This window comes from Lagopus leucura, unplaced genomic scaffold (genome assembly GCF_019238085.1).
Source record: "Lagopus leucura isolate 7727_CA_CO unplaced genomic scaffold, USGS_WTPT01 Super-Scaffold_100096, whole genome shotgun sequence".
In the NCBI taxonomy this organism is placed as follows: Eukaryota; Metazoa; Chordata; class Aves; order Galliformes; family Phasianidae; genus Lagopus; species Lagopus leucura.
In genome coordinates, this window is record NW_024962322.1 from 73,570 (window position 1) to 90,566 (window position 16,997).

Consider the following 16,997-nt stretch of genomic DNA (forward strand, 5'->3'; position numbering starts at 1 on the left):
AGCAGAAATTATCTATTCTTAAAATAATACAAAATAAATCAGCAAAAAAAGGTAACATATTTTGCGGGCTTGGCCTCATCTTACAGAGGCGTAATCCTTTCATATATTTAGAACGGCTCATACGGATCAGAGAAACACTGACTTTTGTTGTATCATAGGTCACAAATACAGGCAAGCTTGCATTCAAATTTTCCCTTTGCGAATGTTTCCCTCCCCCATTGCTATCAAATGTAAACATGCCGTTAAACCACTGATGTGAATTTGGAAATTTACATTCTGAGAGATGAAAAATAGCCAAATGGTAATATTAAATACTACATACCTAAATGTGAAAGTGATCCAAAGCTGCAAGTGACCACCACTACTATTCCGCTTCCAGAACTTCCCTCTTATTAGGACAAACTTTCTCTGACCTCATTCTGTCTGCAGTATGTTACCCACTACAGAAAGCTCTTTGCAAAGTACAGATACAGAAATCCTGGGATCCGCAGAGTTCGCTGCCCCTCTGCATGCTTTCCCATTGAAAGCAGAGGATGAGGAGGGTGGAAAAGATAAAGGCTCCCTGAGATGCGCGCCGGGTGAGAGCAGCGTTTGAGGAGGGCTGCTTTGGTTTGTTTGCTTTTCAATTTTTAGTTCATAAAAAAGCAAGCTCAGGCATTAAAATCCTGCTCTTTCAGCTCAGCCTTCTCCCCAACAAAGCAGCTGTCACACTGAGATTGTTTCCATGAAATAACAAAAGGACATTTCTGTTTCCATTCTGCCATGGTGACATCTGCCACAAGTGGATTAAAACTCTAATGACGCAGTTTTTCACTAATAATTTAGTACTAATCACAATTACGACTAAACTCTTATTAAGAATATTAGTAGGAAGCACAGGAAAAAGGTTTTTAAAACTATATATATACATTTATCAGCATGTACTTCCACTGAGCACATTAAAATTCAGCTCAGAATGGCAGTCAGCTTGCACCAAGCAGTCTCAGTGCCCCGATGTGTTCACTTCATGCTGCCAAGATGTGACAGTGTCTGCAGCTGGAGAAACGAGACCCTGAATTCAGTCGGTGATGCAGTCTCACATCAGGGATTAATCTAAACAACAGGAACTGTAATAAATCCTAGGGAAAACATTCACAGAATCACGAAGGTTGGAAAAGACCTCCAAGATCATCAAGTCCAACCGCCAACTCATCACCACCATGCCCACACTGGAATCAGACATATGTGAACTACAGAACAGAAATAGAAGAAATTTCCAAAGGGAAAAAAACAACATTCATCCTGCCTTCAATCACTCTGTTACTAACTGCAAACACCTGCACACGTTCCAGGTTGAAAGAAAAGGAGAATACAAAGATAACACAGAGACGCGCTTCACGTCCCTGACTAAGCAGATGATAAAGGAATGGATGCTCCAATGTACTCTATGGTTCACCCAGTGCACTGGAACTCCCAAATACTCAGAAGGATTATACCATATATGGGTGGGCATATGCTGAGATGAGCACGGAGTCTTTTTCAAGCTGAGGCAAGAGCCAAGTGTTTCAGCTGTGACGCTGAGGCCCCCAGATCTGCAGCCATCTAGTTTAACTGGCTGCATGCCGAGGTTATGCAGAAGCCTTGCAGAGATGGAAATGGTTTGGATACAATTCAGATACAATCTGAATTGGCTTCCACTGATCATTCCTCATAGATCCTCGTCTGAACAACCAGAGAAGCTCTGGTGAAGACCTTTTTTCCTCATTATGTGATGTGATGACAACCAACCCAACCCTGATTAGACTCAGACAGGCGTACACAGACACCACAATTTTGCAAAGAACAAAGGCACATCAGAGGATGAACGTCAATACCTGATGTGAGATGGGTTTTGGTTCCACTGCAAGTCTCACGTAGATCCCCAGGGGTTGTGGAGTGGTTATGGAGCAGTGTGCTGCGGGCCTGAAAAGCTGAAATGATGGAGGCAAACATTGCTACAGCCTTTTCCCCCAGGTTTAGGAAAAGATAAATACCCCCACTCGTTCTTTGGAATAAGTAAGTACTAGGAGAAGCCTCTTCCCATGGACTCCTGCAGAACCTGCTAGATGAAGTAACCCATAATTCTGAAAGTGAGAATCCTTGAAGAAGGGTGAGATGGTAGAAAGGAAGGTATTAAAATAGCTGTGGCAATCACAGAAGATGGCAGCTACCGAATATTTGCTGCCTGTGAGCTCTCACAATGCCTGACAGAAGATGATGCTTGAAAGTAAGATGATTTATGGTTTTCTCACCATTGCCTCTGGACTGGCATAATGCCCTTCTGTGCTTCAGCAAATGTCTTGCCTCTCAGAAAGAGCAAGCTGTGGACAAAGGATGACAGTAACCATCATTCCATGGAATCTGGGAGTTTCTTTGGTGTTTGTTCCCATTTCTTAGCCTTTCCTGGGCATGGGATATGTAAAGGGTATGTGCTATAGAGGTCATCATCTTGGAAGGTCTCAGTGCAACCACTGAATCACAGAGGGATTTTTATCCATTATCCAAAGCTCCATACCTTTCAATGGGAAGTCAGCTACAGTTACTTGTGTGTTTTTCAAAATGCCAACTGTGTTCAATCAACCAGTCTGTTGTAATAACAGCCAGAACTGTGCCAAGGACCCACTAGTTATTACCTACTGGCCATGTTTTCGTTAACATCCACCTTGGTGCCTCACTCACTGCGCTACATACATTCAAGGCCCAACTCAGCAAATAACCAATCCTCATGAGGAACACTTTAAGCAAGTCCTGTGGTTGGTGATGGCAGGGTGTGTAGAGGCAGATGACATGCTGTCTGTGTTCAAACTGCTCTGATTCTCACAGTTTTTATTTTTGAATTATCTTGGTCTGCCTGACCTTGGACAGCAGGCAGCAACAGAGACCTTGCTCCTTTATAACAACAAAAATGTCCAAAGCTGAAGTGTGTCAGAGCTGGTGATTCTATCACGTCAGAGACCCACAGAACCATAAAGGTTGGAAAAGGCCTCCAAGATCACCAAGTCAAACTGCCAGCCCATCCCCACCACGCTCACTGACCCATGCCCCCAACTGCCACATCTCCACAGTTCTTGAGCATCTCCAGGGTTGCACAGGAACAAATCGTTAATGGGACTGCAGGCTTCCATGAGAAGAAATGGCATCTGCTGTGCCCACAGACCAGCACAGAAAACAGCCATGTACAGGGAAGACGTGAAGCCCAAACAGCCTAAATGCAAACACTGAAGGCCTTGACCAGGAGGTTGCTTGCAACCCAGTAAGTGAGAAAGTGTCATGGGTTGTGTTGTTGAAAGACAGCCTACATTAATATTCAGACTCAGTCTCTTCACTTCTAATTCAGCAAAAAGCAACTTTCAAGTCACAGAACGTACCACACACTGTATGGAGTTTGTAGTCACCCAACTGAGGGACTCAAGACAGTTTTGGAATTTTAACACAGCCACTTCAAAACTGCACATACAACTCACTTCATTTGTCTTGGAAACTGGAAGGAAATTATGTGGATCTGTGCTTAAGCCTTCTTGGGAGACTGCTGCTGAAAGTGAGGGGTTTGGCTTGCCTCTTCTGTGCCATTTTGTCACTGAAATGTGAGAATTTTTTTTCCAGTTTTGTTTCTCATTCCCTGAAGGGAACATTTATTCATTTACAGCTTTGGGCCAGTGAAGTCTTCAGCAGAACACCTTGCTATTTTCCCCTAACTTGACAAGAAAGGAAAAGTGCAAAACCATGATTCAACGTTCTTGCATGTTTACAAGTGAGCATTCATGCAATAATTTACATACATAAAAGTAAGTATAACCCAACTTTAGCTCTACCTAAATGCTTTCAGTAGATAAGGACAACTCAAAAGAACTTGGGTCGGTGCAGAGAATATGTGTTAACAAAGGTAATAAAGTAATAAAGTAAACTTATTGTGTGAAATGTCTCAAGCAGAATTACTCTACTTTGTGAGCAGTGCAGCCTATGATACAAGACCAGTCCTTCTCAGAACAGCTTTGAAAGTAATGCTCTATTTAATAACAACAACAAAAATTTCTTTAGCAATGTTTGGATATTTCTTCAGTCACGCTCATGTAATGGCATCTATTTCAATACAAGAAAATCACTCCTTAGAGGGAAAAAAAAAAAGCAGCGTTGCAAACAATTCCTTCTTTAATGGATGCTGTATACACACTTTGAAGTAGAAGTGTTATTGAAAGCACATTAGAAGAGCTCCAGTGGTACAAAATCCATGCTCTGTGTTTTTCACCTCTCTGAGAAGCCAATGATAAATGCTGCAGGGTACACCTACCTCTTTGTTGGTGTCGGTGCTCCGGAGGACATGTGGGTCACCATGGCGTCATTCATGTTAGTCAGAGGTCGAGGGGGACTGCAATAGAAAGAGGAATTTGTTCCAGTTAGTGATTAAAAGAAATAAATTAGAAAACAAGACCAATAGCAAGAAAAAGGGCATCAGCGTTTTCAGTGACACTGTTCAGGCAAAGAGCAGCAGGGTTTGCTTTGCACAAAGGTACTTAAAGACCTTGGTCTGTTCTTCTCTAATTAGTTTTTGGGATTTCTGCACTGCTTGAAAATGAAGGTGAAACATTTGTGATTACATCACTGATCTTTGGCACTGTCCAATTCTTCAAAGAGATGTAGGAGGACATTCAAGATAGGGGAAATATCCAAAATGCCTACAGAGGTGAGGCACTGACGTGTTGCAATAAACCTTCATTCTAACAATGACTGCGCACACCTCCTGGTTGGGTTTTATTTCTAGTAAGTTAAATCTAAGCTAGACGGAGAAATCATGGAATCACTTAGGTTGGAAAAGACCTCCAAGATCCCCAAGTCCAACCCCAGCCCGCCCCACCATGCCCACTGCCCATGTCCCTCAGTGCCACATCCCCACATCTCTGGAACACCTCCAGGTTTGGTGTCCCCACCACCTCCTGGGCAGCTGTGCCACTGCACCACTGCTCTTCATGAGAACAAGTCTTCCCTAACATCCAGGCTGAGCCTCCCCTGGAGCAACACAGAGCCATTACCACTTGTCCTACATCCAACAGTTGTTTAACTATCCATCAGTAATGCCTGGGCTCGGGCCACTCTTTTAATAGGGATGGAATGAATAGGGATTACTGCATGAGAGCTGTGACTTTTTTCTTTTTGCTGTTTCCTTCAGATTGCATTTATTGTACTTACGTACACACAAACAACAGAAATGGAGTCTTGAATACCTTTGCTAACCTTATAGCTGGGTTTTGTTCTATAACCTGGGCAGTCCTACACCATTACGATTTGTAAGGGTACTGTGAGCCCTTCTGGTACTGCTCAGGGCCTCCCTTGCAGCAGGCTGTACTTCTTTATGGAGAGAGAATTACAGAGAATTACAATGAAAACACAGCCAACCCAGCCAGGCAGGCACAAACCACAGGTACACATTAGATGCACAAAAATGTAAAAACACACTGATATTAACTCACTTTACACTACAGAGAGTGGTTGACCTCTACCTATTATTATCCCATTTTACAGGCATGCTGACAGAAATTTAAAGGGACTTAAAAATCAACAGTTTTGTGGCTACCTACCTACATATATTTATGTAGGCAAAGGTTAACATAAAGCATTTCCAGGAGCACAGCCAGCAGACGCTGTGGTCAAGTTTGTGATCCAAGAGAAATTTGCATGAGGTTAAACAGAGAGCTTGTAACAAAGGAGTAGCGCCCGAATCCATATGGAAACCCAGTTTGGTTTACTAATTAAAAGAAACCACCACCGTACGTAATAAATAAGAACTGAACATCCTGAGTTGGAAGGCACCCACAAGGACCAACTCCAATTCCCGATGGAACACAGTTGTACATAGCTGTAAAAATAAAACCATCCCAGCTGGCATGTGAGCCCTTCCACTTCCCTCTACAAGGCGTCAGCTGGAAAAAGCAGTAAAACAAGACAGATTCCTTTTGCTGGGAACTTTATTATTTCTCGTACGGCAGGCTAGGAAAGGACATCATCATAACTCATTGCAGCAAACAAGTGTTAACTCTGTTTTCTTAATTCTTCCTATGCTACTTCACACTTTTTTTTTTTTTTTCCAGATAAGAAAGACATTGAGTATAAAATGCAATTTGATTTAATGATATTCCTACTTTCTATTGCATGAGGTATCCACAGAAGCAAAGAAATAGCATTTCTTTGCTTAACAGCCATCAGAAGTCCTCTGGGACATTTCCACGAATAGCTCTGTGCAAACTAATCTCTTTCTATTACAATCTATCAGGAAGGATTCAAAGCAAAACCAGCTTGACTTGCTTTTCTCATATCTCATTCTTGGAAGAACTGTGTCACTACATTATGATAACAGCACAGTAATGCACCCACTCAGCTTTGTTTCTCAGGGAAGACCAAAGAGAATTTCTCCAAAGAACAGACATGGCTGAGGTTACCTCCAGCAGGCACAACCCCAGCTCCCCACAAACACCAGTGCTGTGATGGTTGAAGTGACACAAGCAAGGTTGTGCCCCCACTACAGATTTCTTCTTTCCCGCTGCTGCAGCTTTTGCTTCACTTGCACGTGTTGGCCACCTGCACATCACGCTCTAATTGTCCAGTTTACCATGCTAACAAGGGGCCAGGCTACATTTCAACAGAACCACAGAACCATTCAGGTTGGAAAAGACCTCTGAGATCCCCAAGTCCAACCCCAACCCACCCCACCGTGCCCACTGTGTCCCTCAGTGCCACATCCCCACGGTTCTGGAACACCTCCAGGCTTGGTGACCCCCACCTCCCTGGGCAGCTGTGCCACTGCAGCTCTGCTCTTCCAGAGAAGAAAAGTTTCCTAATATCCAATCTGCATCAGCCCTTTCCCACCATGCCCTCTCATAGAATCACTGAGGTTGGAAACGACCTCTAAGATCACTGATAATTGATGATAACTCAGAAGCCAAAGGAGGACATATTCTTCCAGACGAGTGTATAAAGTAAGATTGTTGGCTAGTGTTCCTAGTTGACTGAAAACTCAACCAAGCAGTAGGAAAGAAGACAGGAACACAAACTGGCATTTGCCTGCAAATCTTCCATCTGTATGGAACTTCTGCTGCAAAGCTGGTTGTATTCAATGCAGCAAGGACAGCGGGCTGCAGGAGAGCTGGATGCCTCCCCAGCAGGCACCATGCCAGGCACTGCAATGGGACAGGAGGGACAGCAAACAGATCACTCTGCTCGCTCCAGAAACCATCACCAGATCTCAGCAAACTGAATGGAAGAGCAGAGGGGGGGGGAACACAAAAGGAGCATCCTTCATCAGTGAGAGAGGATCAAGCAATTTTACTATAGACACAGCATTCTGTATGGATTTCATGAGCAATGCAACCGATATCTTTCCCTGTCCTACTGCAAATTCTCCAGCAATTAAAATAAAAACGCAAGTTGCCAAAGATGCAAAACATGGCCCCAAGCACATGGAAACTAACTGTATAAGCAGCACTGTGGTCTGATCTAGAGCTCATTCCTTTATCACAGAATCACAGAATCACAGAATTGTAGGGGTTGGAAGGGACCTCCAGAGATCATCGAGTCCAACCCCCCTGCCAAAGCAGGTTCCCTACACCAGGTCGCACAGGTCGGCATCCAGGCATTTTCATTCTTCATTTAATTCTTCCAGGCATTCTTCATTTAATTCTTTGATCTAACAGCTCTATGGCTTCTCATCACAAACCTGTTTGAGGAAGCAAGTTTGCTGACGATACCAAATTGTGTGGAGTGGGAGATACACCAGAGAACTGCGTTGCCATTCAGAGACCTCGACAGGCTAGAGAGATGGACAAAGAACATCATGAAGTCCAACGAGGGCAAGTGTTGAGTCCTGCATCTTGGGGAGGAATAACTGCACCCATCAGTACAGGTTAACCTGCTGGAAAAAAGCTCTACAGAGAAGGACCTGGGTGCTCTGCTTGACCAATGGCTGATGAGAGGCTGACCAGGGGATGAACAAAAGTTGACCAAAGGTTGGCCATGAGCCAGCAGTGTGTCCTTATGGCCAAGCAGGCCAATGGGACCCTGGGGTGCATTGTGTAGAGCATGGCCAGCGAGGTGAGAGAGGGATCCTCCCTCTCCTCTGTCCTGGGGAGGCCAATTCTGGAGCACCCAGTGCTGGTCCCTTCAATTCTATGATTCTGTACGAATCTGTGAGAGTGGTTCCAGATTCCTTCCTTAGACACTGTCTTACTAAACCTCTCTGCACCTGAAGAATGCAACAATTACCTGAGAAACTTCTGGAAATTAATTGTGCCAGGCCTGTGCTTGTTTCACAATCTGTCAGCCAGCACATTAGTGGGTTGCATCACACATCTGAGCACCTGATGGGAGAAATTTTCTCTCCAGCATTCCCATTACTGAGCAAATTTGTTCTTCTATCTAAGAGGACAATTCTTTTAGTATTATTTGCTATGTAAATTTTATCCTCTAATTACTCAGTAAGAAGGAAGAAATGAAAGAATGACTTCTTTTGAACCATGTATAATATGCTGCAAAGACCATACAAAAGGCCTGTTATTTATTATTCAAATCCAAATAATGATCTCTTGCTGCCTTCTGACTCTGCCTACGTGCTTGGCTAAGTAGAATATAAGATCGATAAGACCAACTCAATAGCAAGCACTGAAGGCAGGCCAGTGAAGAAAGGGAAAACCTATTTAAAGATGCAATAGCTGGTAACGACAAGTGAAACCTCACAACAGAAAGCAAGGAAGAAAAACAGGAACAACTAAAAGCTGGAAAACATGTTTTCAACAGAATATCTCCAAACCTCCTACTTGAAGACAAATTTGTGGTGATTTGATGGCAACCTATGCATAAATTTGATTTATCTGTAATAAAACCAAGCAGCAGTGCTCAAGCACAGATATATCAAAATCCAAGGGACAGACAGCAAAATGAACAAATCCTGCTTGGAAGTACCCTTGCAAATTTTGAGTAATGAGGGCAATAAAGCACACAAACCAATCTCACGACTGCGGCAAGTTCTTCCTGCTGGAAACATCAGTGCTTTGTACAAAATGCACCATTTCTTGTATTTTCTACTTTGCACAGGAAATAATTCAGAGAAATCTCCCAATCTCGGTTGTATTTGTGGTTCTGGTTAGAGGACTGTGATGACTCATTGGGAAGTCACAAACTCTGAATTAGCAAATAATTGCAGTAGCATCTGTGCGTTTGTTTTTGGCTCTTTTGCCCCAAAATGTGAGGGGTAAAACTTCACAGCAGGATAAGTTTTGGAAACTTTCGGCTGTTGTATATTCATATATGTGATTTCTTACAACGCTCGAAGACAAATCTATCACCCATAAGAAAACGTGTGAAAGAGCTGCTCTGAGAACCAGGATATTTAAAACAATCCCACAGTGAGAAAACGTTAAAAAGAGTTGAAATGTCAAAGTTCTGTTCCTCTTCTGGAACTCCTTCAGATTAGATTTCTTCAATTTCAAGTGAAAAGGACAAAGTGAGGGCAACGGCTGCATCAAGCTAAAGGGAGGAAAAGACTGCATTAAAGATCAAATGCAGCTGGAATTGCAGTGGGGCTGTGGAACACAAGTGCAGCAGCAAAGCTGAAGGCACGCAGTTGTGATGAATAAGATGAGCACACGGGATCTGCCACAACCAACAGCCACAGTGCCAATCCGTTCAAAAGGAGTTTGCTCTTGTTTCCTACAGCTTTCCTACATCACAGAAGTGTTTGAGTTGGAAAGGATCCTTCAAGGTCATCTAATCCCACTGCCTGCAATGAACAGAGACACCTACAGCTCCATCAGGCGCTCAAAACCTCGTCCAGCCTGACCTTGGCTGTCTGCAGAGACATCCACCACCTCTCTAGGCAACCTGTGCCACTGGCACAGAATAACAGAATTATGAAGGTTGGAAAGGACCTTCAAGGTCCTTTGGGATCCCATTTGGGATCCCCAAGTCCAACCCCAGCCCACCCCACCGTGCCCACTGCCCATGTCCCTCAGTGCCACATCCCCACATCTCTGGAACACCTCCAGGTTTGGTGTCCCCACCACCTCCTGGGCAGCTGTGCCACTGCAGCACTGCTCTTTTGGAGGAGAGTTTTCTCCTAATATCCAACCTGAACTTCCCTGGCACCATTTAAGGCCATTGCATCTTGCTCTCCCTTTATCATGAAAAAACTTTTTCCTTATATCCAATGTAAATCTTTCCTCTTTTAGTTTGAAACCATTTCTCCTTGTCCTATCACAACAGACCCAGCTAAAGAGCTGGTCCCTTTATTTTTTATGTCACCTGGGAGGCAGGAGTGCAGGCACAGGCTCCAGTTCTGACTTACCTTCTGACCTTATTTATTCTTATCTTCAGATTGGATACCAGGAACAAATTTCTTATAAAGAGCAGTGCTGCACAGCTGCCCAGGGAGGTGGTGGGGTCACCAAACCTGGAGGTGTTCCAGAGCCGTGGGGATGTGGCACTGAGGGACATGGGCAGTGGGCACGGTGGGCTGGGGTGGCCTTGGGGATCTCAGAGGTCTTTTCCAAACTTTATGATTCTGTGATTCTGTTCTACAATTTGAGATCCCCAATGAATCGAGCAAAAACCCCCAGCAGAAAGTTATTTGTTATTTCCATTGTAAAAGAAAAGAAAGGGCTTAGTAGCAAAGTGCACCTTGCTTACAGCAAAGAACGGGGATCTACTTGTTCCATTTGTTTTCTGCACAGGTAACTGAGGAAAACTGACAGGGGAAACCTGCATTTATGGGGCAAAGCAGCTCTCTGCACAACTGAACCAAACTTGGGGATGGAAGCACACCTGTGGTTACCCCAAATGGCAAAGGATCAAAGTTCTGTGCAACCCTTTACCGGTTCCCTAAGGCATTCAGAAATACGGAAATAATGTTTCTAATTATTATGTTGTAATTAAAACAGCAGAAATGACAGCTCTCAGGTAGGCACTGAGCACTGCCTTTGCACTCGGGATTGTGGGGAAGGCTGTGAGATGACTGTCAGCAGCTCCTCACCGCACCGTGAAAAAAGAGGAATTGTTTAAAAATAGCTGCCAACACTCCTGCAATGAGAGCACCAAGGGCACAGGCACCCGCGGCTGTGCTGAGCCAAGGCTTTTCCTATGGGAAGAGAACGAAACCGGAGGATGGCATCGGGTCTCACTGCTCCATCCCAGTGCAAATTAATGACTTTCCAAACAACAACCAAAAAATGTCCTGTATAGATGACAGATTGATGGCTGCTTTGTTCTGTTTGTTATTTTAAACAGAAAACGGCCAAGTGCTGTTCTGATGTTATTCAAAGCGCTGGGGTTTTATTTTGTTTGTGATGAGGAATATGTGTTAAGCTAAGTTTCCTACATCATCATACGCAGCTTTTATGCCTCTTTAACTAATTTTGCACTGTGCACCGAGCAGCAATCCAGCCAAAAGCCGTCTTGTGGCAAAGCAAAGCACAAAACACAACAGAACTCCCTATAACACAGCAACAATTCAAGTTAAAGATGTATAATTCCCCCCAGAATAGCAGTGTTGCCCTCAGGACACGCTGTGTGCCCATTGTGTAGACAATGCGATATATACATCAACAGTGCAATATATGCACATACAACACAATACAGACACACACAATGCACGATAGACACGAATAATGTAACCTATACATTAACGACCCCGGGCTCATCACTGCATCCATTCATTGCCGCTAATTAGGAATATGCAAACTACTCACCGCCACAAAGCATCGCTCTCAATTGCGCCGTTTTGCCGCTCCGACGCCACGTTTTAGGCATTCTTGTCAATGTGCCACATTTTAGGACGGGTCCGGCTATGCCAGCTGTCACCCGGCGCTGCTCCCGGCCCCGCCCCGCGAACCACCTCCACTCCCCCCCGGTCCCAGCGCTGCCGCCGGGGTCGGGACTCGAACGCGCGGCCCCGGAGCTGCGCCCCGGATGCGCCGCACGGCGGCGGTTACCGCGGCAACCACAGAGCGGTACACGGTCAGGCTGATGAGGAGGTCTCGGATTTGCTCTTCTTTTACAGTGAGAAGACCGCATTGAAAAATAGCGTTTTGTCGTTGGGAAGGTGCTCTATCGAAGAGGGATGTCGTGCTCTTTGTAGCTGTTGTAGTTTCCGCGGAAATTAAATAGGAGGCATTACTTTTGGAGCAGCCCGAGACAATTCCTCTTCACTCAGTGTGGCTCAGGCAAGCCAAAAGGTTGAACATCCACAACCTGAGCCATTGATAAAGATGATGAAGAGCACCAGCTGGACCCCTGGGGGACACCGCTCATCAGCGCCTCCACCTGGACACACAGCTGCTGACCACAACCCTCTGGCTGCGACCTCCCAAGCGATTCCTTATCCACCAATAATCCATCCAGCTCTCAAATCCACACCTCTTCTACACAGCGATAAGGATGTGACCACGTCCAAGATCTCACACAAGTCAGGGCAGATGACAGCAGTTGCCCTTCCCTTTGTCCATTGATGTCATCACTCCATCATAGAAGGCCACCAGGTGGGTCAGGCACGATCTGCCCTTGATGATGTTGTGCTGGCTATCTCTGCTCATCCCTCATGTGTCTTAACATGCTTTCCAGGAGGATATGCTCCATGATCCAGCGCAGAGGTGAGGGTCACCAATGCGTAATACTATGGGTTCTCCTTTCTCCCTTTCTTAAAAATGGGAGTGATATTTCCCTTTTTCCAGTCACAGATTTATAGAATCACAGAATGGTTGGTGGTTGGAAGGGACCTTTAAGCTCACGTAGTTCCAACTCCTGCTGTAGGCAGGGACACCTTCCTCTAGGCCAGGTTGATCGCAGCCCCATCCATCCTGGCCCTTCATGCTTCCATGCAGGCGCATCCGCAGCCTCGCAGGGCAGCCTGTTCAGTGTCTCACCACCCTCACAGTGAAGAATTTCTTCCTGACATCCAGTGTGAATCTGTCCTCTTCCAGATTAAAGCCATTTTCCCTCGTCCTGTCGCTACCTGCCCTTACCACAAGTCCCTCCCCAGCTTTCCCGTAGGCCCTTCAGGACTGGAAGGCTGCCATCAGGTCTCCTCAGAGCCTTCTCTTCTCCCCATCGCACAGCCCCAGCTCTCTCAGCCTGTTCCCGTAGGGGAGGCGCTCCGGCCCTCTGACCACCTTCATGTTCCTCCTCTGCCCCTGCTCCAACGGCTCCACGTCCTTCTCGTGTTGGGGGCTCCACAACCGGACGCAGCACTGCAGGTGAGGTCTCAGGAGAGCAGAGCAGAGGGGCGGAATCACCTTCCTCACCCTGCTGGTCACGCTTCTATTGATGCCACCCAGGATACGGTCGGCCTTCCGGGCTGTGAGCACGCGCCGCCAGCTCGTGTTGAGTCTTCCATCAACCGCCGGCCCCAAATCCTCCTCAGGGCTGCTCTCAAGCCGTTCTCCGCCCAGCCCGCATCTCTCCAGCCCGCCCAGGTCCCTCTGGACGGCATCCCTTCCCTCTGGCGTCAGCCGCGCCGCTCCGCTTGGTCTCACCTGCAGACTCGCTGAGGGCGCACTCGGTCCCACTGCCCGTGCCGTCTGCACAGACGTGACACACCAGTGCTTCCAACCCCGACCCCCGAGGAACGCCTCTTGTCACCGGTCTTCACTTGGACACTGAGCCATTGGCAGCTCTCTGAGTGAAACCATCCAGCCAATTCCTTATCCAGCAAGCAGTCCATCCATCAGATCCACTCTTCTCCAGTGTCAAATGCTTTGCACAAGTCCAGGTAGATGACATCATTTGCTCTTCCTCTATCCCCTGTAACTCCATCATAAAAGGCTACCAAGTTTGTCAGGCAGGACTTGCCCCTAGCGAAGCCATGCTCCACCAACCACCTTATCTTTATTTTCTACGTGCCTTAGAAGGGCCTTCAGGAGGATTCACTGAACTTTACTTACAGCGGGCAGATCTGCCTTCTCCAAGTTCTTCCCATTGCTTTCTGCAACTTTGGCAGTGTGGCTAGAGCCCTTGCCAGTGAAGACTGATACAAAGAAGTCTTTGAGCACCTCAGCTTTCTCTGTATCCTTTGTGACCAAGTCACCAGTTTCCTTCTGGAGAGGGCTTACATCCTCCCTGACCTTCTTATCACTGATAAATCTGTAGAATTAATCACAGAATTGTAGGGGTTGGAAGGGACCTCCAGAGATCATCGAGTCCAACCCCCCTGCCAAAGCAGGTTCCCTACAGCAGGTCGCACAGGTCGGCATCCAGGCAGGTCTTGAACATCTCCAGAGAAGGAGACTCCACCACCTCCCTGGGCAGCCTGTTCCAGTGCTCCGTCACCTCACTGTAAAGAAGTTCCTTCGCGCATTTGTGCAGAACTTCCTTGCTCCCCTTTATGTCCTTGGCTAGATTTAATTCTGTCAGGGTTTTAGCTTTCCTGATCTGATTCCTGGCTGCTTGGACAACTTCCTTGTAGTCCTTCAAGTAACCTGATCCTGCTTCCACTCCCTATAGAGTTTCTTTTTGAGCTTAAGTGAGTCCAGGAGCATCTTGGTGATCCACGAAGGCCTTCTGGCATTCTTGCCGGCCTTTTCGGGATGATTTTAGAGGTCTTTTCCAACCTAAGCCATTCTATGGCTCCATGAAAACATGAGCTAAGTATCAACAAAGTCTTTTTGAATGGACTAAGGTTCTTCAGACACCAAAAACACCTGTCAGTTCACAATTTTTGAAAGCAAAGTGGATTTTTACAGCTACCATAGAAGATAGGAGACTTTTCATTACAAAGTATACACAAATTTAGTCTTGATAAACATTGTGGATAAAGATTTGTAATGTAGTAAATAACGCTGACATGGTGATCACAAACAGTAATCCTGATTAACAAGCTAAGGTTGTTAAAACAAGCTATTTTAATAGACCAAACACCAAGTGACATCTCTATGACATCTCTGATGTCAGAGTTGGATGGGCCATGGGCCACCTGATCTAATGATGGCAATCAGCCCACGGCAGGGGATTGGAACTATGACACCTCTGATGTCACAGACGCAGAGCTGTGTTTCAGAAGGCAGTGGCTACAAAAAGGAGCAGGGATTGTAGCAGGCATGTAAGGCAATCTGCGGGCAGCAGAGCTAACCTGAGCCTGCAGCACAGACGTGGAGATGTATCAGTGCTTGGATCAGCAGAGGAGGGGAAAAAGAACAAGTGCTGGAAATGAAACACAGCTTAAGTGAAAAATCTGAAATAAGACACAAATATTAAGCAGGGATGATAAGCACTCCCTCAAACAATTACTCAAGAACTGGCACCTTTGTAACCTCTTAAAACCAAGAAGGTGTGACTTTCTGTTAGATAACCTTTCCCGAACACAAATTACTGGGCTTGGAAAGGAAGGAATGTGGTGACATTTAATGATCAATGAGCACCAGGTGGTCAGAGAGGCTGGTTTAATATTTTCTGATCTTAACTTCTATGAAGTCATCTTTGATGTATGTTTGCAATAAATACCAGCAACCAAAGCATATCTCTGGTTCCTTTGCTTTGTGTTGATGGGAATTTTATTTAATCTATTTAAGAAACTGATTTGGATCAGCAAGTCCCACTTCTAGGAAAGATCTGTATTGTCTTGGAGCTTTTTTGCAGTCCTTACATGAGGGTTTTCCTGGAAGCTTCCCTACACAAAAGGAAGTGATTTGTTTGCAACTGTCACTGAAATTCAGCATTTTGATGAGGAAGCTGGAGGATGAAGGAGCACAACAGTGCTGTATCAGATCTGCTGCTACCCCTACCCAAAGCAAGGCAGTTTCAGCAGCAAAGCACTCTACAATATTTTACAGAAGTGCAAAATGACACCCTGAGAAGCAGGTGTTTCAGTGCCATGCTGCACACCAACCTCCTCCTCTTGGCAGGAGAGAGGAGCTTTTCTTCCCTTTCTGATCCTCAGAGCTTTTTGGCAACTGCAAGATAAAGATTCTTACCAAAAGCAGACTCATTAACTTATCCGAGGAGGTTTTAGCCACCCCCTGTTCGTGCTGCAAAAGCAATAGGAATCTGGGTCAAGAAAAAGACAGGTTTGTAGGCATTTTCAGGGCAATGCTGTAACCCCAGAGGCTAACATGAGTGCAAGAAGACCTCACCCTTGGTGCTGGGTGGTGGAAAGGTCCCGGTCAGCTTGGCTTCTGTTCATTTTTCAAGCTTTACAGTAGCAGTAGATAAGGGGATTTGATCTTTGGGAGATCATTGCTCCCTCCAGGGCTTTAAGGTGAAGCAATGGCAGATACCCAACTCATTGATGCCTGGGGAAATGTTCACGGGGAAAAGAAGGGAACAGTAAACAAAGTTTTTGAATTGTCAAACAAGATAAAATTCCTGGCCATGTACATCTGATGGGACTGGAGACGTTTGTAACCCACAAACTGGTATTCTTACTGTAACACCTTCACAAAGATCTTACAAACTGTGTTTAGCACTATCAGTCAATAGCACCAACACGAATGCATGGAGGAGAAGGACCTGGGGGTGCTGGTCAGTAGATGGTCAGCTGAACGTGAGCCAGCATTGTACCCAGGCGGCCAAGAAGACCAAGGCTTGTATCAGAATTAGTGTAGCCACACTGCCTTATTGAGCACATCCCTGGTGCTTCTTCAGTACATTCTGTGAACTTCCCACATAGAAACTGCATTATGTGTTTTCCATAGATCATAAGGGCGGAAGGAAATACTGCAGTAAGAGAGCTTCTGTCAAGCACAGAACAAAACCAGACTGGCATTCCTATTTGATTAAAAAATACTCTCCTCTTAGTTATAAAGTTCCAGTATTCCACCACTTTCAAATTTGCTAATCTACTCTAACCACTACTTACTATTAAAAAACTATTTTTTATTTTCATTCTAAATTTGTCTAGCTTCATCTCCTGGTCAGTCTATGTATAAGCCTGCCTGTTAAAGCTTCCTGGATGATACTTCCTTTTCCCAGGATACACATTTCTAAAACTATCAAATCATTCCAATATCGAT

At 45.4% G+C, this 16,997-nt stretch overlaps 1 protein-coding gene across 8 annotated transcripts in view; it reads right to left on the reverse strand.

Moving 5' to 3' along the window:
- DTNB (dystrobrevin beta) overlaps nt 1–16,997 on the reverse strand; it is a 140,453-nt gene that overhangs the window by 70,401 nt on the left and 53,055 nt on the right. For 7 of the 8 annotated variants that reach the window (XR_006181676.1, XR_006181675.1, XM_042887630.1 and 4 more), the window contains exon 11: nt 4,307–4,384. Coding sequence is in view for 6 of the 8 variants with exons in the window: in XM_042887630.1 (XP_042743564.1) it covers nt 4,307–4,384 (78 nt within the window). In the remaining 2 variants the exon portion in view is untranslated. Of the gene's footprint in view, nt 1–1,899; nt 1,950–2,270; nt 2,340–4,306; nt 4,385–16,997 lie in introns of those variants that run through there. The other variant, XM_042887633.1, reaches the window with a different exon arrangement.